This window comes from Monodelphis domestica, chromosome 2, assembly GCF_027887165.1.
Source record: "Monodelphis domestica isolate mMonDom1 chromosome 2, mMonDom1.pri, whole genome shotgun sequence".
NCBI classification, from domain to species: domain Eukaryota; kingdom Metazoa; phylum Chordata; class Mammalia; order Didelphimorphia; family Didelphidae; genus Monodelphis; species Monodelphis domestica.
Genome location: NC_077228.1, coordinates 93332204 through 93357446, shown reverse-complemented (window position 1 = coordinate 93357446; position 25243 = coordinate 93332204). Strand labels below are relative to the sequence as shown.

General features: G+C 36.7%; 1 protein-coding gene and 1 long non-coding RNA gene across 5 annotated transcripts in view; one reads left to right on the top strand and one right to left on the bottom strand.

Moving 5' to 3' along the window:
• The window catches only part of UCHL5 (ubiquitin C-terminal hydrolase L5), a 53951-nt gene that overhangs the window by 9145 nt on the left and 19563 nt on the right, over positions 1-25243 (top strand). For 2 of the 4 annotated variants that reach the window (XM_056815670.1, XM_001367339.4), the window contains exons 2-3: positions 3638-3701; positions 10303-10408. Coding sequence is in view for 2 of the 4 variants with exons in the window: in XM_001367339.4 (XP_001367376.1) it covers positions 3638-3701; positions 10303-10408 (170 nt within the window). In the remaining 2 variants the exon portion in view is untranslated. Of the gene's footprint in view, positions 1-3637; positions 3702-6044; positions 6161-10302; positions 10409-25243 lie in introns of all 4 variants that reach the window. The other 2 variants (XM_007480988.2, XM_056815671.1) reach the window with 2 other exon arrangements.
• On the bottom strand, positions 52-9391 carry LOC107651278 (uncharacterized). Its single transcript, XR_008916131.1, has 3 exons — positions 8962-9391; positions 3078-3196; positions 52-708 (listed from the first exon to the last, which is right to left on the bottom strand). It is a non-coding gene; the product is annotated as an uncharacterized LOC107651278 (long non-coding RNA).

The following is a 25243-nucleotide window of genomic DNA, read 5'->3' as shown; positions in this document are numbered from 1 at the left end:
CACTCGTGAGCGTTTTGAGGGCTCAGTCAGAGTCGGTCAGGCCGAAGCCTTCCACTCACCCCAGAACGGGATGGACCACGTCGCTTGAGCTTAGGCGGATGGTTTAAACCCCCATCAGGAGATCGCCCTGTTACTCGTATGCGAATCGTGGACTGAGTTTTCCTCTCCTCTCTGCAATCATACACACAGTCACACACAGTCACTCTGGGGTAATCACTCTCAATTTTTTATGCCTATGGGGGATGGGACGACTTACCCTTATCTCAAGGCTGTCCGTTCAGCCTCTACCGTTACTTTGTCCGCGGAATTTGTTTCTCAGTCATCCGGTAAGCTGTCTTACTCAAACCCCAACACGTTGGGCACCATCTATATCCGGAGCCGGCCGGATGCAACGGTGGGGTCCGTGAAGCAGCCACCTAAAAAGACCATAGGGGGAGAGAGGGGAGACCAAGCACGCAAGAGAGAGACAGAGTCTGTCTGATAGTGTCAAGGCTCATTTATTGCAGGTGCAGGGCAAGAATATATATCCTTGAGGTGGGGGGGGGGTGGTGATTAAGGACGGTTTGTACCAGGAGGTAACGTGAAGAATTGTTATGGTTTGTGGCCGTTGGTCTTAATGACGCCAGTTTTCAGGAGGTAACTTGTTTGTTCAGATTCCAAAAGATCTTTATCTTGTTCCTGGTCATGAGTTGTCCCCAAATATGGTCTCTGACAAGTGGGGAAAAGGACATTTAAGTAATCACATATACAAAATATATATAGAAAGGTGAAAGATAGTCTTAGAAGACACTAACATATGGGGGAATTGGGACAAGCCACCTACAGAAGGTGGAGTTTAAAGGGAAGCCAGGAAGGCAAAGGGTGAAGGTAAGAAGGGAGAGAATTCTATGCATAAAAAATTCGAGTTACCATATTAATCATTTTTTCAATAACATAGTGGTTATTTCCTGTAGAATAAAATACAAATTCTTTAGTTTGGTACTTAAAAAAGCTAGGAAGCACAATGAATAAAGAGGCAGGAAAGAAGACTTTCTTGTGGACTCAAGTCACTTAACACCCATTGCCTAGCCCTTGCAGCTTGTTCTTCTCTCTTAGAACTGATACTAAGACAGAATGAATGTAAGGTTTTAAAAAAGAAAATACATTATAAGCTGGAGAACCTTTCTTTGTAGGTTTATATCTTAACTCATTATTAATAGAGAAATTCTTTGTAACATTCTTTGAGGCAAATTGTTCTCCAAATTCAGCATTTTTGTCTTTTGCTTCTGCTATTACACAGGATATCCTCAATGCTTGATTGTACTTCCTCTATTCCATCTATTAGAGTCTGTTTTCCTTCAAGACTCAAAATTAGGACCATCTCTCTGAAATCTTCTGATCCCACTTATTGCTGGTGCTTTCTCGCCCATCAACTGGCCTTGTATAAATTCTCTTGTTTATCTGTATCCTCCAGCAGAAAATAAATTCCTTGAAGGCTCAGAATGATTTTTCCTCCTTTGTATCTTCAGGGCTTAAGCATAGTGACTTGCACATTGAGAACCCAGTAAAGCTGGAGCTCCTTATATTAGATTGATTGGATTCTCTACATTATATATTTTACTTTATAAACTCTTGGTTCCAATTTTTCTTTGGGTTACAAGTTTATTTAAAATGTTATCTTTTTCTTCAGGCCAAATTCTTTTTTTTTTTTAATTAATTAGTCAATTTAGAACATTATTCCTTGGTTACAAGAATCACATTATTTCCCTTCCTCCCCTCCCCCCACCCTTCCTGCAGTCGATGCACAATTTCATTGGGTATTACATGTGTCCAGGCCAAATTCTGAACTGTTAATTAGATCACTTTGTGCTAAGGCTAAATTTCTCATATTGATGTCTGAGACATTTACTATTATGATATTTTAATTGTTAAATATACTTTGTGAAATATATATATAACAGTGGTTTTTAGAGGTAATTAAGTTGGTACTGGAAAACTTGAGATCATTAAATATCAAGTAATTTGCAAAGACAGGTATGCTTTATTTCATGCATTAAATATGTTTAAAATTTCATTTGCCAAATTATTGTATGCAAATGTAGTATATGAGAGGCTAGATGTGGGAAGGCCAGTTAGATGAAGTATAAAACATTCCTACCTTCAAAATAATTTAAATCCTATAAGGGAGATGTATGTACACAAATCACTATAGGAGGTATGTGGTATTAAAATAAGACCACTTAACATTTTTTATTGATATCTTTTGTTTTTATAACATTCATTTCCAGATAAATCCCCCTCCTCACTAGCCATCTTATATGATAAAGACGTTTTCGAAAAGAAAAAAAGCCAGTTACTATATCAGTCATGACAGTAGATTAGTATTCAATACTGATACCTCTCCCCCTCACAATACTATTGCTTCAAAGAGGAGAGGGAAGTAAATTTTCTCTACTTTTTACAGTTCAATTTTTTAAAAAATTCCTTACCTTCTGTCTTAAAATCTAACCTTTCCAAGGTAGAAAAGCATTAAGGACTGGGCGATTTGACTTAAATGACTTGCCCAGGGTCACACAACTAGGAAGGATCTGAGGCTAGATTTGAACACAGGATCTCCTTTCTCCAGCCCTGGCTATATCCATAGAATCATCCAGCTGTCCTAAAAGATCAGTTTTCCTGAATAATAATAGAAAACTTCTGGAAAAGTTGGCATTTGATTTAGACATTGAAGGATGGTCAGTTTTGATAGACTATCAAACTATTGGCCAGAGGGTTAGTAACCACTTCCTAGTCTAGTGGGAGCTTCAGTCTCTGTAAACTTGTTTCTTAGCCTTCCTTTTCAGTATGTTAGAACTTGTTAATTCTTAGATGCCTTGGTCTCTCCTATTCTTACCTTGGTTTGACCCCAGGAGGAAGAAGACACTTTTGAGCTCCTCTGAAATTTATGCTGTTCTGCACTGATACACCTTTTCCTAGAGGTGTTATAGAATTCACATCCTAGAAGTTCTCTTAGTTAAAGTATATTCATCATTGATTTATTAGGACTGGCTCTACTCAGTGACGAAGCTAGTCTTTATGATTACTTTTTAAGGTAGTACCTTCATTTTCCTTATGGTCATACGGCTTTGGTGGAGGAGATAATCTTTTTTGACTTCTTCTGCATCATTTCAATTCCTTCTGGCAGCCAAAACAGTCATACTCTCTTACTCTGATAACTCTTTACTCAGATGTTTCCAAGGAAGAAATAGAACATTTATTTACTTTTAGTAAAGAACCATATTATACATAATTCTTATCAAAATAAGAAAGCTATTCTGTCATAAGAAGTTGAGGTAGGTTGGTAAGAAAATGATGGCTAAAGATTGATAGGGTGCTTAATAAAATCATTCTTTTTTATGATTATGTGCTTTCATTTGTTACATATATTCATGTTGGGAGGAGAAAGTAGTATTTAGCCTTTATAAAAAGTTGATTAATGCTCTGAAAGAATTTTAGAAATCTGGCAACTTTCGTGACCATCAATTTTGGTGGAAATTGTAAAGGATGATAATGCATATTGAAATAAATCATATACATAATTTAAAAATTATTTTATCTTTAATTTTTGTGGTTAATGTTATTTGTAAACTTTCCGAAAATTTTTTTTCCTTTATTTTAGGTTGTCGAGGTGCACAAGTAGAGGAAATATGGAGTCTGGAGCCAGAGAATTTTGAGAAATTGAAGTAAGCTTTTTTGGGGGGATGGGATTTTAACATCCATCTAAAATGAAAAAGTACAAATCTGACTTGATAATTCATTTTAGTAAGATGTATATATGTGTGTATAAGTTTAGATGAGTATATATTGTGTGTGTGTGTGTGTGTGTGTGTGTGTGTGTGTGTGTGTGTGTGTGTGTGTATCCATTATAGTATTATAGTTGCAGGCCCATGTTTTTAAATTCCATAGGATGAACAGTCTCGACTTCAAAGTTCATTTTTTAGAACTTGAAATTTATTTTCCATATTCATTTATTCATTCAACAAATTTAAAGTGCCTACTTTATGCAGAGCATTGTGCCAGGCACTGAGAGAATCACAGTTTGATAAAACATAGTCCCTGTCCTTATGGAGCTTAGAGTCTAGTAGGGGAGTAATATACTAGCATATAGAAAAATGCAATATAGAATATCACATGACTGGTTTGGTAGAGAATTGAATTCCTGCTCTGAAATGAAATAAGAAGAAAAGTTGATTATTGACCAGTGGAAAGTTTCACTGAAGAAATGGCTTTTGAAGAATACTTTAAAGATTGGCTAGGACTTAGAAAGACAAAAGGAAAAAGAAGAGCATTCCAGACATAGGAAACAGTTCATTGCCTTTACCTTACAAAACCCTCTCATCCTAACTTCTTCATTCCTGTTAAGAGTACCACCTTTCTTCTAGTCAGCTAGTTCACAACTTCTGAGTCATCCCCTTCTTTATCATCCTTTATCTACAGACAATTGGCAAAATCTTTTTAATTTTACCACCATGAAATAGCTTGCATTTTTTTCCATTCAGTCATCATTATATTTCAGTCCTTCATTTGTCTCTCTCTCACCTGGACTTTTATAATAGCCTACTTTAATTAAAAGAAACAATTTTTTCATCTCATTTTCCCCCCAGTTAGTGACTTTTGCAATACATTTTTTTTTAAAAAGGAAAAAAAATGGCTTAATAAAACTTACCAAAACCTCAGCCATGTCTAGTGGTTTATGTAATATTCCATATCCATAGTCCTCCCTTACAAAAGCCTCCTTTTAATTGGTTTTTCTGTAGCTGGTCTCTTTTCCAATATATAATTATCAAATTGATACTTCTAGAACACAGATCTGACCATGCCGCTCCCCTCCTCAAGAATGTCTTATATCTACAATAAATTACCAATTCCTCTCAGGTTTTTAAAGCCCTTTGTGTTGTGGTTTCAGCCTACCTTTCCATGGTTATTTGTACATAGCACAAGCCTGACATTGCAGCCAAATGGGCTAGTTTGTCAGTGCCTGCACCTGATCTTCCATTCTTGCCTCTGTAACTATGTGCCTTTTGAGGTGTTTGCCCCATGTCTGGAGTGCATTGCTTCTTTCCCTCCACCTTAGAGAATCCTCAGCTTCTATCAAATCTGGGCTCTGGTGCTGCTTCCCACAGAAAGCCTATCCTGTTCCCCCTAATTGCTAATATCCTTTCCCCAAGAAATTGCTTGGAATGTATTTTATACTTAATTTGCTGTGAATGTGTTATTTTCCCATAATAGGATGTAAGCACTTTGAGGGCAGGGGCTATTTTGTTTTTGTCTTTTGAATTCCTAGTGCCTAGCTCTGTGACTGGCATTTAGTAGACACTTAAACACTTATTGGATTGAGAAAATGCACAGATATGGGAGAGAAAAGCACATGGCACATTCTTGGGAATAGAATATGGTCCAATTTGTTTGGAACATGAATTGTGTTGAGGGGAGCAATCTGAGATGACGCTAGGGTGGCAGAATCAATTGGGACCCTGAATGCCAAGTAAAGGAGTTTAAATTTCACTCACTAAACCATAGGCAGCTACTGAGAGTTTTTGAGTAGTGAAATGTAATCAGAGATATACAAATTTCAAAGTTGGTAGAGACCTTAGCAGCCAACTAGTGCAACCCATGTCTTAGAGAGCATCCCCAACAGTGTCCACATGACAAGTGATCATCCTTCTCCCATCAAGAATTCCAGTGAGGGAGAGAGCCTGATAACCTGCTGAGGTTTCTATTCTGCCTTTGCAAAGCTCTGACTATTAGAAAGTGCTTCCTGACTTCAAGTTTACTATTTTGGAAGTTATTGGTTCTGTTCTCTGGGGTTAATCAGAATGAGTTTAATCTCACTTTCATATAATAGCCTTTCTAATACTTGAAGAGAGGCATCAGGTTCCCCCCTGAGTCTTCATGTTAAATATCTAGTTACTTCAGTAGATCCTTATATGAAATAAACTTAAGGCCTTCTTAAGGGCTTTGAAAAGTTATTCTCCTGTGGACATTCTCCAGGCTTAACAATGTCATTCTTAAATTGCGGCACCTAGAACTGAACACAATACTCCAGATGTGGTCTGACCAGGGCAGAGTACAGCAGGACTAACTCTTCCTTATTCCTGGAAGCTGTGTCTCTCTTAATGCAGCCTCACAACAGCTCTGTGAGGTAGGTACTATAGGTGTTATTATCCCCATTTTACAGATGAGGAAACTGAGACTGAGAAGTTAAATGATTTGTCCCTCAATACACAATCAGCAGATATTCAAGTGCTAGGCACTGGGGATACAAAAACAGGAACGACAAGGAGCTTACATTTTTTTGAGAGGAAACCTCCTGCACACAGAAAATTAAATATAAAGTATATACAGAATAATTTCTTGGGGGAATATCTTAACAACTGGTGAGATTAATAAAGCTTTCTATAGTAGGGGGCACTGGAACAAGCTTTGATGGAAGTTGTGGCTTCTATGAGTTGGGGGTAAGGAGGGAGACCACTCCAGTAGGGAATGGGGTAGAGCCTGTGCAAAGACAGGAAATGGAATGTCTTTTACAGGGAACCACAATCCATTTTGACTGAATGTATAGGATATAAAGGGGAGTGATGTAAAGAAATCTGAAAAGGTGAAACCGGTGCCAGAAACAAAGCTCTTTAAGCATTAAACTGAGGAGGTGTTGTTTTAACCTAGAGGTTTAGGGTGTTACAGAAGACTCTTGAGAAGGGGAATGATATGGTTAGACAGGTTTTTTTTTTTTGGAGCAGCATTGTCAAGGTTGAATTGGAGGAGGAAACACTTGTAGGGGAGATCAGAGAGAAGCTGCTGCAATGATGTAAGTGGGAGGCATGAAGCCTGATATAGGGGAGGATAGCTGGGGATAGAATGTGGAGGTAGAATGGGCATGTGGTGACTGAATGGACAGGATGAGTCTTTGATGTGAGCCTAGGTGACTGGAGGAATGGTGGTACCATCAATAGAAATCACAAAGTTAAGAGAGAGAGGAGGGCTGGGGTAGGGAAGAGAGAACAAATTTTGTGTTGGACATGCTGAGTTTGAACTTTTCACGAGCATGTCAGTGTCCCTTGTCTATATTGCCCTGGTTGAAAATTTTTAGTAGCTCTCTATATCTGTAGGATAAAATGTAGATTCCTTAATTTTTTTATTTAAAGACCTGCATCATTACCTGGTATTCATTTAAAAAAACAAACCAAAAACCTTTATTTTCCATCTTAGAATCAATACTGTTTTTTTAGTTCCAAGGCAGAAGAGCAAGAAGGGTTAGGCAAGTGGGGGTTATGTTACTTGCTCAGGGTCACATAGGTAGGAAGTGTCTGAGGCCACATTTGAATCCAGGATCTCCCATCTCTAGGCCTGACTCTCAATCTGCTTGCTGAGCCACCCAGCTGCCTCCTGCTTCTCGCTTTTTTATACTTCTTTCACATTACCCTCTTTACCTATTCTAGCTATACTGGCTGCCTTGAAATTTCCCACACTTGAAGTTCTTTATTTTGACTGTCTTTACTTAGGTTATCCTCCATGCTTAGAATGTACTGTTTTCCCACCCTTTGCCTTTTTGAATGCTGAGCTTTCAAGATTTATGTCTTCCTTGAAGCCATTTCTGATCTCCCTAGTTGTTAATTTTACCCCCCAACCCCATTTTGTATTTATTTATTTTTTGTAATTGTTATGCCCTCCACAGTGAACTTGAGGTCAGAGATTTTTATTTCTTCAGTATCTTGTACATGTACTTGTACAATAATAATGCAATTAACAAGTGGTATTACTACATTCTTATTGAATTGAGCTTCATTCCAACTATGCATATCCTTTGTTTAGGTTTCTGGATTAGGCCATGAAGACCATTTTAACCCATAATGTAATAGAACAATTTAAAATAACACAGAATATTTCTGTTTCTACATACATACACATGTGTATCGCTCAGGCAGGAGGTTAATCAAAAGATTATCCTCTCTCACCCTCTGAGGAGAGGGAAGAAGTGAGCTATGGGATCACGGAGAGAGAATAGCCTTTTGAGTCAAATAATTGTGAATTTGTCCCAACACTTTAATTTGCTATGTGATCCTAGGCAAGTTACTTAACCTCTTAGTGCCTCAAGCAACTTCATGAGACTAAATAAATTGCATGGCAGTTACTAATATTTATTAGGAGAAAAAATAAATCCTAGGCCCAGACAAAAAAGATTTACACATGCACAAGCATACATATCTCTATTATTGTCATAGGAAGTTATATACATTCCTTTGAAACTAATGTTATCTTTAAAGTTATTACTATTCAACAATGCCAGCTGGAAACAATAGGAATACTTCCTTTCACCAATTTCCTTTTACCAACTTTTATAAACAATTTACTTTCATCAAAGTCTCAGTACCTAGAGACTGAGCACTAGACCCTAGAACCCCATTACTTCCACAGATTTATTTTCTGTATTACATTATAAATTACATTTACAAAACATATAAATATATTATGTTTTGGGGGGGTTTCCTACAATACAACACAGGAAAGATGAATATAATTTGTAGGATGGGCTCTAATGGTCAGGACTTCTAGGGTAGAAGGTCAGGATATGGTTTCTGATTGATGGGAATAGATAGTTTTAGTGATGAGAGGATCTTTGACAACTGAAGCGTGAAAGAAAAGTAGTAGAGGCTCTGGTAATAGAAAAGAAGGGCCAAATAGAAATGGATACTAGTGGGTCCACACTCAGAATGAGCCGAGGGAACAGTCAAAGTCGGTCTGGCCAAAGCCTTCCACTTACCCCAGAATGGGATGGACCACGTCGCTTGAGCTTAGGCGGACGGTATGAACCCCCGTCAGGTGATCGCCCTGTTACTCGTATGCGAGGCGCGGACTGTATACCCTCTTCTCCTCTCAGGCACACACACAGACACTCTGCGTTGATCACTCTCAATTTTTATGCCTATGGGGAATGGGACGACTTACCCTGCCTCAAGGCTGTCCGTTCAGCCTCTACCCTTCCTTTGTCCGTGGAATCTGTTCCTCAGTCGTCCAGTAAGCCGTCTTCTTCGGGGCCCCACATTGGGCGCCAGATATCTGGGTCCAGCCGGATACAACCGTGGGGTCCGTGAAGCAGCCTCCTAAAAGACCATAGGGGGAGAGAGGGGAGACCAAGCACGCAAGAAAGACAGAGTCAGTCTAATAGTGTCAAGGCTCGTTTATTGCAGGCGCAGGGTAAGAATATATACACATGAGGTGGGGGGAGGCAGTTGGGGAAAGAATGAGGAAGGAATGTAAAGAATTTTTATGGTTTGTGGCCGTTGGTCTAACCGTGTCTATTTCCAGGTAGTAACCTGTTTGTTCAGATTCTCAGAAACCCTTATCTTATTCCTGGTCATAAGTTTTTCCCCACACATGGTCTCTGACAGATTTCTGTGGTAAATGTCTCTGGCATAGTGAGCATTCAAGATGGAGGCACTGATAATAAAAATGGAGAGTTCTCTGAGGACAGTGATTTATGTCTTATCTAATTTTGTATCTTCCCCAGTGTCCAGGGGAGTGGTCTGCATGAAATAGAAAGAGATCATGAAGGAGGTTACATTTGAGCTCAGTTTTGAAATCATTTCTACCTTCAGAAGCTGGAGAACCATAGCAGAATAGGGATTTGGGAAGTGTGCTTACTAGAACAGTGATTCCCAAGATTGGGGTGCTAAATTACAGGGATTTTGAAAGCATTAATTCCAGCTTCTTCAGGCACAGTAGAAGTTGGCTTCCATTGACTAAAAAAACTTTTGGGGCTGAGAAACTGGCTATTCATATGCATAATTCACTTATGTCTAGTTTTCATACATAAGGGACTGGCTGAATTTAGTAGGTTGTATTTTCATTAGTTTTTATAAATGCACTTCAACTGGTGAGTTTTATACATTCATTTAATTTCACATATAGAATTTTAAAAGTAGCTCTAGTTTTATCTTGTACTTACTTTTTTAAGTTTTAAGTGAGTTAATATAATTTAGGGCTAAATAGTTCTTGTATTTGGGGGCAAGGCTTTCATTACAATTCTGTTTCTTATTACATTTAAAAAGCAAATAATCTAGGATTCGGTGGATACATCTCTTTAGAAATAGTAATCTGTGCATAGTGAAAGCTACCCTTTTGTGGTGGGGGCGGGGCAGAGAAGTTGAGGCCTAGGGGGTGAGAAGGGAAGTATGTTTAAGAGAAACTTCCTATTTATTGTTAGATTTTATAATTAGCTAATCATAACTTAATCTACCAAGACTATTTGGCACAAAAGACACCATTAATTTGTATTTTATTTTGTAGGCCAGTTCATGGGTTAATTTTTCTTTTCAAGTGGCAGCCTGGAGAAGAACCAGCAGGCTCTGTGGTTCAGGATTCCAGACTTGACACAATATTTTTTGCAAAACAGGTATGATAATTCTTATAATAATAGAGGAAACTTCATGTCATCTAATACAGTATTCTTGTGCACCAACAGAATTATACCCTATTTAGCCACATAAAATAATTGTATGTTATTCTGATAAAATTTTATTTTTCATGTTTTATTATTAAGATTTAATTTTTCTTAATGCATTTTTCCTCCAGCTTTTTCTAGAATTCTTAATGTTTGCAGAGTATTGAGAATTTTTTGAAACTATAGTCCATACTTTAAGAATTAATTTTGAACTGATAGCTTGAAGGTAGTTCTTATGGTAATAAGCAAATAAGGAAGCAGGGGAAAGTAAACCTGTTGGAAAAATATCTTCTAAAAAAGGAAGAAAAAAGATGGGCTGGCATTTGAAAAGAGGAAGTAGGATTCAGTGATGATTTATTTAAGATTATAGCTCATAATAGGGAAGGAACATGCAATAAAGAGGAGGAAATTGTTATGATAGAATTCATCATTATAAGAGACCTTTAATTTGGCTCTTAGGTGTAGTGTGAAAGCATATTTTATCTGCTAATAGTACAGTGATCCCTCACCTATTGTAGGAGTTATGTTCCAGAGACTCCTGCAGTAGGTGAAAATCCATGAAGTACAGTCACTGAGCCAATCAGCACGGTGACAAGGGAATCACTTTAAAAGACTGATATATATTAATTTAAGGTCACCAAGGAATTCAGCTATGTAATTCCTAAATGAAAACTCAAGTCAGCAGTCAATCTTTTATGGAGTTTAATTACAATAGGAGTAAGAAAGGAATTAGAGATAGAGAGAGAGAAAAAGGGAGAGAAGGGAATAGGGCTTAAATACCCCTTCTGTTTAGGCTGGGCCAAAAGGCCCAAGCCCTTAGATAGCTGGGGCAAAGAAAAGAGATCAGTCCCTATTACTCACGTGACCAAAATGGAGAAACAGTCTCAGAGGCCCCCACCTTCAGCTTCCTTCAGAGCAAGCTTCTCAGAGCACACTCCCACCACTCAGACAAACTCCTCTACCACCACCGAGTCTTCAGACCCCCCTATCCTTAAGGAAACCATCCAAGTTCCCTCCCCTCAGTCCTCACATCTACCAATCACCTGTCCATCAATTTCCCTGTGCCAATGGAGGCTCTAGCTTAACCCAGGACCGCCCAGAGGTCTTCTGGCTTTGCACATGTCTGTTGAAGGTCATATTTTCAAATAATTAAATCTTTGATCCTTTGCTACAGCCCTTTCTAAATCCTGTTAACCTGAGTAGGGTAGAGATTGGAATAATTAAATTTTGATCTAGGCTGCAGCCCTTACTCAATCCTGTTAGGACTGAATAGGGTGGAGATTGATTCCAAGTATCTCCATTGTATCAATTCTAAAATCAATCATGACTCAAAGAAATTCCTGTTCTATGCTTAAGCATAGGTCAAAGTCCTTTCCATTGTTCAGCAAAAGGTTTCTGTCCTAAAGTAATCTTAAGAAGGGAAGAGAAGGAACCTCCCATGCCAATCGGGTTCACATTCCAATAGTCAAGACCCACTATCAATAGGAAATTTTTCAAGTATGAAATTTCCCAATGGTGAAATTTCCAACATTTATAAGTCTAAGAAATTTTGAGGTTTACAGCACCCAGGATACAGAACACAGCACAGTGGTTGATTGCCTTTCATTTTATTAGCCAATAGTGTGCCATGTACAATCTTACATTGGCAAACTTATGCAAACAGTAGTGGCATACTGCATTTCTATTGTGTACAGTATGGTATTCATCTGCAAAATCATGCAATATAGTGAAAACTCTGCGATACAGAATTAGCTGTGATAAGTGAACCTCAATATAGCGAGGAATGACTAACTAGTTTTTGAAGTATTCTTGCATATGTTAATTAATTGAATACTCTCAACAATCTTTTATATTTAGGCAAACTCATATTTTTAACTTTGCAGATGAGGAAACTGAGACTTCCAAGAAGTTAAGGAACTTGTACAAGGCCATATTTTTTTTCTGTTACACTGAATTTCCTTCCTACATTTATTGTTTTCTGTTCTTGGTGTTGTATGTTTGTGTTTCTTGTTAATTTTTCATACCAATGATGTCTTGTATATCAATCTTTCAGCAGACGTTTAATGATTGAGGTTACTTGTCTAGTACTAAACTAGGAATTTGGGGTAATACAAAAGAAGTATAAAAGATATGGTCCCTAGCTTTGTGGATAGAGCTCAGTGTAATTAAGGAAGCAGTATTAGCAGCTCTGAAACAACTAAAGAAATACTATGGCACAAAAGAGATCTGAGTTAATTGTCTTTTTGACATTTATTTTCATTTTGCTCTGTGGTCACCTCTTCAAATTCAATGTGCTCAAGACTAATCTCATCTACCCAAGCAATTTCCCAGGGATGCCAATACTACTGCCAATTTTTTAGAGGAGAAACCTTGGGATTATTTCTTGTTCTCTCTTTCACCCTTCATATCTAAATACTATAATTTTTTTCTTTAAAACATCTCATATCCCTGTCATTTCCCCTCCATTTCTGCTGCCACCATCTTTATGGAGAGCCTAAAATAACTTCATTCTTAAAATTACTATAATAATCTTACTCATAATCCCTTTGTTTTTTGCCCCTTTTCTGTTCTGATTATCTTATACATTGGATCCAGCTTACTCTTTCTAAAACACAGCATTTCTTATTTTATTCCCCTATTCAGAAACCTTTATTGGCTCCATGCTAGTCTCTGAATCTATAAGCTCCTCAGAGTATTTTCATCATCCTCATACTCTGGCCTGATTCCACACATTCTCTAATGTGAATTGCTTTAATTAGGCCAGTCTTTTTATTGTTCCTTTAAAATCTTTCCTACCCTTCCTTTTCCATCTGCTTGGAATGCCAAAACCTTCTCTTTTCTGTATATTTAAATCTCATTCTTCTTACTAGGTTCAGCTCAAGTCTCAATTTCTCCATGAAGTCTTCCTGACTACTGAACCCTTATAGGACTTATTGTCTCCATCAGAGGTGTCAAACCTATGGCCACTGAGAAATGGTTACAAAATAAAAATATAGTACAATATGATAAAGTTAATTTGTGGTTTTCTAAGTCAATATGCTTCCCCTTTCTATTTGAATTCGATACCACTTACCCATACTACTTAATTTAAATACTCATCTATTTCATAAATTTTTTGATAGTGTCAACTCCTTGAAGGCAAGCACTTTGTTTTATGTAATTTTTCCATCTTCCACATAGCTCAATACAAAGTAAAGTCCTCTAAGCATAGGACATTTTTCTGTTTCTTTTACATTTTTCCCAGAATAGGTAGCTAGTATGGAGATTACTTTGTTGACAGCTGTTGAATTATTAATACTACAGACAGGGTGATGTAGTAGAGTGAATTTTTGATTTGGAGTCAGTTAAAACTGATTTCAAATTCCATCTCCTACCATTAACTAGTTGGGCAGCCTTGAGCAGGCCACCTAATCATCTTTTTCCTCAGTTTCCTCATCTTCAAAAATGGAAATGAAAATTGAACTTGTCTCATAGTTTGTAGTGAGGCCCAGATGACAGTTTGTAAAACTTTATGAACTTTCAGTGTTATATAAATGTTAGATATGATGATTTTGAACAGTGTATTAAAAAGCCTATAGAAAGGCAGCAAACAAAAAATAAAAACATCAATTAGATTTGTAAATGAGTTAACCTTTTGGTAATTTACATTTCCTTGTGATTTCTAAGGTTTCCAGAACACTTTTTCTCTAAACCTAATGAATTAGGTAATATAAATATTAGTTCCATTTTCATTTAAAGCTTAGAAAAATAAAGTGACTTGCCTACATATGACAGTATAAGAGCTTGATTTTGAACCCAGGTTCTCTCCTCATTATAAGACTATTATTTTATACGGTGTTTTTTCCCTTTTCTTAATTACCTTTTGTGATTCTCTTGAGTTCTGTGTTTGGGCATCAAATTTGCTGTTCAAGCCCAGGCTTTTCTTTACGAATGCTTGGAAGTCTTCTATTTTATTAAATGACCATATTTCTCCCTGAAAGAATATAGTCAGTTTTGCTGGATAGTTGATTCTTGGTTGTAGACTTAGTTCCCTTGCTTTCTGGAATATCATATTCAATGTCTTTCGGTCCTTCAGTGTAGATGCAGCCAGATTCTGTGTTATCCTAACTGTAGTTCCATGGTATCTGAATGACTTCTTAACAGCTTGTAATATTTTTTCCTTGGTCTGGTAGTTCTTGAATTTGGCTATAACATTTCTGAGTGTTGTCAGTTGGGGATTAAGTACAGGAGGTGATCTGTGGATTCTTTCAATCTCCTCTTTTTCCTCTTGCTCTAGAATGTCAGGGCAGTTTTCTTGGATAATTTTCTGTAGGATGATGTACAGGCTTTTTCTTTTATCATGATCATTCAGTAGACCAATGATTCTTAAGTTATCTCTCTTGGACCTGTTTTCTAAATCTTCTGTTTTGTGGATCAGGTGTTTCATATTTTCCTCAATTTTTTCATTCTTTTGATTTTGTTTTATAGTTTCCTCCTACCTTGTGAAGTCATTTGCTTCTAGTTGTTGGATTCTAGTTTTTAAAGACTGAATTTCATCCCTGGTCATCCTTCTCCTTCTGATCTTCCATCTCCTTTGCCTCATTTTCAAGCCAATTAATTTTGGCTTTCAAGATACTATTTTCTGTTTCCAGATGATTTATTTTTATATTTTTCTTTTAAATTCTTTTCACAGTTGTTTTCAGCCTCTTTTAATTGTTTTTTTAATTGTATTTTGAGTTCTTCCAAAGCCTGTGTCCAATTCACTGGAGTTTCTGTGTTTGTGCTTGGTGTTCCTTGATCCTCCTCTATTCCATTTGCTCTTTGTTCATTGCCTGGGAGGAAACTGTTGATTGTAATTTCTTTTTTCTTTTTCTTTTGTTTACTCATATTTTTTTCCACTTCTTTCCCCCCCCCCCCCCCCATAGTTTTCCTGTAGTCTTGCTCCTATCATTATGTGCTAGATCTGTGGGTTTGGGCTGTTCTGTCTTGAAGGGGCTTCTCTATTCTGCTGTTTGATCAGGTTAGTAAGATCTTCCCCAGCTGACAGCAGAACCTGAAAAGGCTTCCCGCCCTGTCAAGGCTATTGCTTGTAGTTTGTTGTTGCCTTTGCCCCTTGGAGCTTAGTCAGCAAGGCTCTCAGATCAGTCTGTGGGGAAGGGGTGTTGGAGTTTGAGCTTCCCTGCCCTCTGAAGGCTTCTTATCTGCCCTATTGATGAGATTAATCTATGGCAGAGGAGTTGATCTGAAAAGCTGGATGTTCCCTGAGGCCAAAACTTCTGGGGGGTGGAGGGTAAGATGGAGTGTCTTGGTTGTTACTGGGCTGCCTCTTCTGCGCTTCTCCTCCAGCTGCCTCTACTGTGTTCTACTCCCTGAGCCTGGCATAGCTTTGCTGTCAATGTACTCCCTCCAGACTAGCATCCTTGCCCACCCAGAGATTTCAGCCACCGCTGGAGGCTCAGCGCTGTAGGTGGGGGAGGGGTCCTGGGACCTTCTTTCTTCCTTCCCCTTAAACCTGTGTCTTCTGGAGTTCAGGCTTTTTTGGGGGTGTACCTTTTAAGTTGGGTCTAGGAGGAGGGTTCCCTAGCTCTGTCCTGTTGTTAGATTTGATTTTCAGTCCTCTGGAAGCATTGTGTTTTTGATCAGTGAGGAAGGTTTTACAGAGGTCTGAGCTGTTGCTGTCTCTAAGCCGCCATCTTTGCTGTTTTATAGTGTTGTGTCTTGTTCTTATTTGAGTTTAATTTGGGTCTTGATAATATGTTTTTTAAAAGTTGATATATGCAATATAAACTGGTAGAATGGATTGTTATTTTTCAATTAAGAAAGTGGGTATAAATATAAGATGAAATTAAATTTAAAAAAAGTCATAATGACTAGTTGAGAGCACCACTATCCTTCTAGTTACCCAGATTTGGGTACACAACCTTGGTGTGATTATTGACTCCTCATTCACCTGTACTCCACATTTCTATCTACAGTATTTCTCATAAGTTCCCTCTTCTCCAAAATCTTGGCTACTGTCCAGATTCTGGCCCTCTTGGCTGGACCAGTAATTTAGTTTCCTAATTGATTTGCTTATTTGAAGTCTCTCCTCCCTCACTTACATCTTCTGTACTAATACTAAAATGATTTTTTAGGTTTAATCATGTCTCTCCTGTTCAACAAACTTCAATGAATTCCAGTTAACTAAGGATCAAATATAAAATTTTCTATTTGGCATTTGAGTCTCTTGATGATCTGAATCCTTCCAAGTTTCCAATATCCTTATGTATTACGCTCCTCTATGTGTTCTGATATATTGGTGTTCTCACTATTCTGCCCACAGTTTTTCCTTCATCTTTGTGTGTCTTTGCATTGACTGTCATCCATAAAATGCACTTGCTCCTTACCTCCCCCTAGTTTCTTTTGAGATGCAGTTCAGGTGCCACTTTCTACATGATATTTTCTGTCCTATCAACCTTTAATTCATTAAAAAGAAAAAAATACATACATATATGTCATATATATGTACACATAAAAAACCATACACACACACACACACAAATTATATAATAGATATCTGGCTATTTGTATTTATAATATACATTTAGTGTATGTACTTATGTACATGTTTTCTCTTCCATTATATAAACTTTTTGAAGGCAAGGACTCTTTACTGTTGTCTGTGTATCCTTAAATCTCTACAAGGTTCTTGGTCCTTAGTTTAAGCCCTAATTAAATACTTGGTTGAATGATTGTCTTCAAGTAAATATCCTATAGATTTCACCCATTTTTCTTGATTGTAATGAAATACAAAATGCCTTTTAAGTACAGTTACTTCTGATGATCCATTAAGATAGAGAACATTTTGTGTTTTTAAAAACTTGTGTTATCTTGATTAAAAAAAAAAAAACTCACAAGAGAGGAAGCATATGATAAAAAGAACATAGAGTTTTGGAGTCAAGAAGCCCTAGAGCCTCAAATCCTCTTTCCTATTCTTCACTAAGTTTTGTTGATTCTCCCTACACAACATTTCTTGTGTCTTCACAACCATTCTTGTTTATCACTTGGCATTTGGACTATTAGATGAGCTTCCTAACTGTTTTTCTCCATCATGCTCCAGGTGGGTGCCATTTCCCCTTACCTATCATGTCTTTCATGTTCATTATACTGTAATTTGAGAAAAGGGATCGCCTTTTAAATTCTATTTCCAGTGCTTAGCATAGTGCCTAGTATATTAAGTTTTTAATAAATGCTTGTTGATTTGGTCTCACTAACCTCTCTGCATAGCTGCTGAAATAAGTTTTTTGTTTTTTTTTTAACCTTTGATTCTAAGACAGAAGAGCAGTAAGGGCTAGGCAATTGAGGTTAAGTGACTTGCGTAGGGTCACACAACTATTAAGTGTCTGAGGCCAGATTTGAATTTAGGTCCTGCTGGCTCCAGATCTGGAACTCCGGCTACTGTAATATCTGGTTGCCCATAAAATAAGTTCTGAAGTACAGGTCAGACCATGACAGTTTTCTACTTAAAAGGCTCTAATGATACTCTTTTGTCCATATGTTAAATAAAATGCAAAACCCTATTAATGAGCCTTCCTTTTCAGAATTTTACATTACTCGCTTTCACTCATTCTACATTTTAGTCAAATTGGTCTTATTTTTTACATATTGTATCCCTCATTTCTGTGCCTCCATATGGATTGTCCTCTTGGATTGCTAGGTGCACTGTGAAGCATAAGTGACTTGCTCAGGGTCACATAGCCAGTAAATGTTAGGGCAGGACTTGAACCTTGGCCTTCCTTGTTCTGAGACCAATTCTCAATTGATTCTAACTCTCAAATAAAAAAAAAACCCAATGTAATTCAGGGAATAGGAAGTAAAGAATAGATTATGAAAGACCACATGAAAGAAGCAAGCTCTGAAGGAAACTGGGGATTCTAGCATAGAATCCATCCCCAAAAGAGTCTGTGTTGGCACAATTGTGGGTAGGAAGGCACATTGTTACACTGTTGGTGGAAAGATGAATATGTCCAACCATTTTGGATAGTGATATGTAGGAAAAATGAATTGATTGTTCATAACCTTTGACTTAGCTAGCCTTCAACTGGACATATGCAAAAAGCTAAGAATAGCCAAAGAGAAGACTGCTTATAGGAAAGGGGTGGAAAATGGCTGATGAGGAAATTGTTTTCAAGTATTTGAAGGACTATCAGGGAAGAGGGTCTCTAGAGTCTGTCAGCTGGCAGACTTTTTTAGGTTTTATTAGGTATTATTAAATACCTAATATGTATGGGCAACTGGGTGACTCAGTGGATTGAGAGCAAGACCTAGAGATAGGAGGTCATAGGTTTAAATCTGACCTCAGACACTAACTAGCTGTGTGACCCTAGGCAAGTCACTTAATCCCTATTGCATGGCATTTATGACTTTTCTGCCTTAAGACAGAAGGTAAGGGTTTTTTAAGAAGTTATAGTCTATTTCTGGTTTTATTTCTCTTTGGTTTTATTTCATTCAAGATCTTCAGGCACATGACTAGACTTGACATTTCCAGTTAGGCCTTCTTGTTCAGGTACATGTTGAACTTCCTGCTGCCAGGTCCTTTCTTATTATACATTGAGATTTAGAATTTAATGTTGAAAGATTGTTTGAAAATTAAATAGTCTGGAGAAATTTATATAACTGGATGTCAGAATCAAAATCCCAAAGCTTCTTGGCATGCATTGGTCTGAATCCACTAAGATAAAATTCCATAGGATTAGATATACATGGCTACAAAAAAGTAAACTTCACAAGTGTGTCTCATTAAGATGAGAAAGCTTACATAGTATATAAAAAAAAATGTGATGGTTTTTGTGCACTACAGACTCAATGAATCAGCAACTGTGATGTGAATTTCCCCCCAAAGTTATTGTAGTTTTGAGCTATGTTAAAAGGGACAAGGGTTCTAGAAATAAGAAGGCAATAGTCCCAGTGTACTCAATCTTTTTTGTCAGATCTCATCTGGAATATTTTAGACAGTTTGGGGCTTTGTAGTTTTAAGAAGAAAATTGATAAGCTGGAGATTTTCCTTCTGCCTCTAAGTCTATGATTTTAAAGTGACTAGAGAGGGATATTCAGGCAGATGAAGTGCCTTGACTCCATGTCATATTAGGATTTAGTTGAAAGAATCAGGCCTATTTAGCCTAAAGAAGAGATAGCTTCAGGCAAGATGAGATAGAAGTATTTGAAGGTCTGTCATGTGGAAGGTAGGATTAGATTTTTCACTGTTTGGCCCAAGTGAGTAAAACTATAGTTGATAGAAGGTGCAAAAAGTCCCCATTATGCTTGATATCAGAAAAAACTTATTAACAATTAGAACTGTCCAAAAGTGGAATTACCTTGTGTTGAAAGTGGTTTCCCTCTTCTTGGAAATCTTTAGGCAGAATTTGAAAAAACTACCCATTAAGTATGTTTTGATGGGATTGCCTTTCATGTATGGTTTGTACTAGATTCATCTTGATGTTTCAAGTTTCAAATTCTGTGATTTTATGATAATACTTTAATAGTTGGAAAATACTTTGCATATATTATCTCATTTAATCATCCCAACAAACCTGTAAGATAGATACTGTTATGCCCATTTTATAGATGGGGAAATGGAGACTGAGTGGTTGAGGGATTTACCTAGAACCATATAACTGCTAAGCGTGTGAGACAAAATTTCAACTCATGTCTCAGACTCCCAAGTTAAGTACTATATCTACCTACCATTAGCAAGTTAAACTGTGTACTTTTAGTTTTTAGATTAGTAATATATAGTTCAACCACTTGATGGCACCAAATTCATTTTTAAAACCTGAGAAGATTTTTTTAGAAAACCTAGCCTAGGCAGATTGATAGGTTTTTATTTTACAAAACTTGCTTTATTAACTAGAACATTATTTTCATAATGGTTTGATTACATTGAAAAATGTAATTTATTATTCAACATTTATTTTAATGATTTGTCTGCTATGTTCATGCTATTGTGTTAGGTACTGTTAGAGGTATAGAGATAGACTTCATCTATTTTGTAGAAGTAGACTTCATCAAATTTATAGAGATGAGATAAAAGGGGAATATAAATTGTGATAACATACAGTAGGATCTATTCAGTGCTTTTATAAGAGAGTTATAGTATACTTTGGGACTTTAAAAGAGGGAAAAGATCAGTTCTAGCTGGGGGGGGTTAGGAAAACTTCATGGAAGAGATGACAACACAACTTGGTCTTGAAAAATGAATAGGATTTTGACAAGCAGAGATGTCATATCACAGGCAAATGAGAGTAACAAATACATCTCAGAGATCAGAACATCCATATACCACGTATTTAGAGAATGTCATATAGTCTAGTTTGGCTGGAGCATAGATGGTGGAATAAATATCAGTGCGATGCCTTAGAGAGAATACTCTGAAATCTGTATTTGGTACTAAGACTTAGGGAAATAAGTCAGGATGTTATAATAACTTTCTGAGGTAGAATGGTGGTAATGATAATTTCATGGAAGAAATTGGAAGCATGAGACATTATAGCACTGAGATTGAGAGGAAATGATAACTGATTAGATGTTGGAAGTCCTAAGAGAAAAATGAGGATTTTTTGAACATTAAGGAATGAATATTTTGTTTTTAAACTGGAATTTCAAATTTGGGTAACAGAATTTTGATTAACTTTACAGAGAAGTTAGAAGCAGTAATAGGTTTTTAGAAGAAGAAAAGTTTGTCTTGTATTTTCTGGGACTGAGTAGAATCTAGTCAGAGATGTCCAGCAGGTTTTAAGAAATGTGAGTGTGGAAAATTAATATTTGAGAGGGATCATTATTGAATAGGATGAAGCTATGAGTATATATGAGACGGCTAAGGAAAATTTGGGGAAAAAAAACTTGCATAGTTTTCTTACACAGAGCCAATTCTTTTTTTCTCTATCTTATATTGACTAGGTAGACTTTTTCCTTTTTAAAGGTTTACTATAGATTATAGCCTGAATTTACAATTATTTATGCTTGAGTTCCTCTCAGTGCTCGACGGGAAGCTATTCATGAAGCAGACTTTTGATGCAGTGTGATTTTTTTTGTTACCATACATAGTAAATATAGTCCATCATGAACTTTTGTAGGGGTAATGCTCCTAGAAAATGATGTGAAAGTCAAAAATGCAAATATTAATACACTGGCACAAAGGACCACCAAAACCTATAATCTTTCACTAGAGTTTACTGAAAATACATTATTCTGCATAAAATGCTTTATAACAAAATATTCTGATAATATGTACACTATGAACAAAATAAAATTTATAAAATGCAAAGCATTTTTCTTGCTACTAATTCCCTAGAATTCTATCATCTTTTGTACACATATCTCAATTATAAAAAAATATTCACTTTTCATAATATATGAAGTCTATAGTACTATAGATATTGCACTGCAAATAAAAGAATTAAAATTAAAACATTTTTTAACCTGAACAAACCTCCTTTGTTAGAAAGCACCATGAGGGCATTGTACCGTATACTATATTGCTGTGAATCTCTCTACCTTGGATTTTCTCTAAAAACAAAGGGAAGGGTTGCTAGGACATTAATGACTACTGCTCAGTAAGACATCAAGCCTGGGGTAAACTCCACATCACTTTCAACATTGTCCTTCATGGCTTGTGGATGAGGTTGGAAATGAAGGATGCACCAGCTTGATCAGATAAGCCAGGAGTATAATTGCAACACAGAGCTTGAGTTTTAAAAGCAAACAATGAAAATATGCAATGAATGCACAGGGGGCTTCTTTACAGTGGAGGAGTGGACAAGCCCAGTGATCAACCTAGTAGAATACTCATCACTCCACAAACTCAAGTGTTACATTTTTCGTTTTTTCTACTGCACATAGCCTCAAATATATATGGTTGTCAACACAAAAGTGAAAATGTTACTCATAAAACCATATGAATATTTAAAGATGTAAAAATTAAGTGAACTAATGTTGAGGATTGACTGTACAGTATTTATTGTAAGCCCTTTTCCACTTCTTGCACATCTTGCTTCTTAGTGAATCAGACATCTGAGTTTTTATTTTATTTAGCAACCTTCATTAATTATTAATTGTAGAGGGTTTTTAAATTTTTATCATAAGGCATTTACAAAGTGGTAATTAGCAAAATTAATTGGAATTTAGCTTTAGCACTTCCAACAAGTATTTATTAGTTCCCAGTCATTTATTAAGCACTGTTAGCTAAAAGCTGGAGATTCAAGTACAAGCAAAATGATAATACCTGCCCTTAAGGAACTTGCATTCTAATATAGGAAGACATTACATAAATGGGAGCCAAAAGGCAGAGTTGGCATTGTAACAAAATCTGGAGGCTAGTAAGACTGAGAGAGGAATGATGGCAAGCCTGGTCCCCTTTTCAAAGTGGAGGCCCTGGAGGAATTCAGCAGTGAGAGAAAAGGGCAGAGGTGAGATGACAGCTAAGTTGGAGAGACCAGAAAGTTAAAAGATTTAGGAAATAAAGTCAGTTATGGCAATTCCTTGAGTTACAGAAAAGTCACATTTTGGGTGAAAATATTTTAAGGAAAGGTAATAGTTTAAAGTCATTATTCTTTTTGTTTGAGGACCTAGGGCATGCAGAGTGTTCTCTTTCATTACTAGAAAGGCAGAGGGACTTGGGTGGGGCTGCTTCCCTCTCTACCGTGCCTGATGACATTTTTTTCATATTACCTGCCTCTCTGTCCAGCATCCCAATGGGAGTGTTTTCTCCCTTCCCTGTGTGAGGTAAAGGTGGGGCAGAGAATGCCCCCACACTTGTCAATCTGGGACAGGGTGGGGCCAGGGCCCATCACTCCATCTCTAAAAGTTTTGCCTTCACTGACCTAGGGATAAGGGAGAAGGCTTCATTTAAAGGATGTTTTTTTAAAAAAAGTTCAACAACTTGGCAACAATTTCTCTGATAAGAGAAAAGTTATGTTTTGTTTTGAGAATGGTGATACATAGGAATTATGTAAAAAAAAAATATATATATATGTATGGAAAATAAAGGAGAAGAGAAAGTAATTCATGCCATTAAATCATAACACTGGAATAATTATTAGAAAAATCAGAATCAGAAAATGATTGCATTTTAAATTGCTGACTAGCATTAGAATATGGTTTTATCACATAAGTTCTATTTACTATTGACTGCTTTGACTATTACATATTTAGCAAGGGTTAAGTGCCACTTGCTGTGGTCAACATCTGTATAGGGTATCATAGGTAGTCCCTGTCCTAAGAAAGCTTATAATGTTTTTAGAGAACTGTTTATGAGTAGTTTAATGATATTATGAGGCAATGTGCTACACAAGAGCAACTATGTAACACAGCAGATAGAGTGCCAGTCCTGGAGTCAGGAAGAATCCTCTTTCTGGGTTCAAATCTGCCTCAGATAACTTACTAGCTGTGTGACAGGGTGCAAATCAATTACCTTTTTTTACTTCAGTTTCCTCATCTGCAAAATGAACTGGAAAAGGAAATTGTAAATCACTCTAGTATCTTTGCCAAGAAAACCCCAAATGGGGTCATGAAAAATCAGAAATGAATGAAAAAAGCTTGAAAGACAACAACATGCTATATAAGAGACAGATTTTAAAATATATCTTGTAATTTAATAAGCATTTATTGAATACTTACTGTGTACCAGGTGTTATACTAAACTCTAGGGAGAAAAAGTAAAAAAATATGATGTCTTCCCTCAGCAAGGTCAGTGGAAAAGTAGGAAAAAGCTAGTTTGTGAAAGGCTAAACATCATTTCTATTTGATCCTGATGGTAATGGGAATCCACTGAAAATTATTGAACTAGAGAATTGACATGGGCATCTGTACTTTAGGGAATTCACTTTGGTAGCCGAGTGGAAGATGGATGGAGATTGAGGCAGGGATATCTGTTAAGAGACTTTTGGAGTAGTTCAGAGGTGTGATGATGAAGGTCTATACCATGGTGGAGGAGGTTGTGTGAGTAGAGAGAAGAGAATATATAGAGTGACAATAATAGGAACATTGGAAACAAGGTAGAGTTTGAAGAGAAGAATAACGAATTTTGTTTTGGATGTGCTGAATTTGAGGGCCATCTCAAATTCAGGATGTCCAAAAACGCATTGGGTGATGTAGTACAAAGCTCAGGAAAGAGATTAAAGCAGCGATTCTTAACCTTTTTTTGTGGAGTAGATGTCTTTGGCAGTTTGAAGAAGCCCTTCGATTCCTTAGAATGCTTTTAAATGCATAAAATAGATAGGATTACAAAGGAAACTAATTTTATTATAATGTAGTTACCAAAAAAAATTATTTTAAGTTTGTGGGCTTGTAGACATAGAGAGGAGAAAAGAATCTCAGAATGGAGCTTTAAAGGATAGAACATTAATGGTTGGTGAGATTGTTATGGATGGAAATTCTAGCAAAGAAAATTGAGAAGGAACAGTCAAACTGATAGAAAAGTAGAATGTAGTATCACAAAATCTAGAAAGGAAAAGTATCCAGTAAATAAATATAATTGAAAATGTTGAAGAACAATGAAGATTGAGAAAGGGCCATTGAATTTGTCCATGAAGTGCTAATTGGAGTTTAGAGAAAACAGTGACCAATTGACCTGTAAAATCATTAGAGGGAATCTTTATGAAGGAGATGGCATTTGAGTTGGATTGGAAGATTAAAATATTCTAACTTTGGGTAATAATATCAGTAATGATGGGAAGAAGAATGGAAGGTCAAATTATTGTTTTAACTGGCTTAATTTCAGAAATGGAACCTTGAGAAATAATTTTCTGGGCACTTTTTTCAGATTTTGAGATC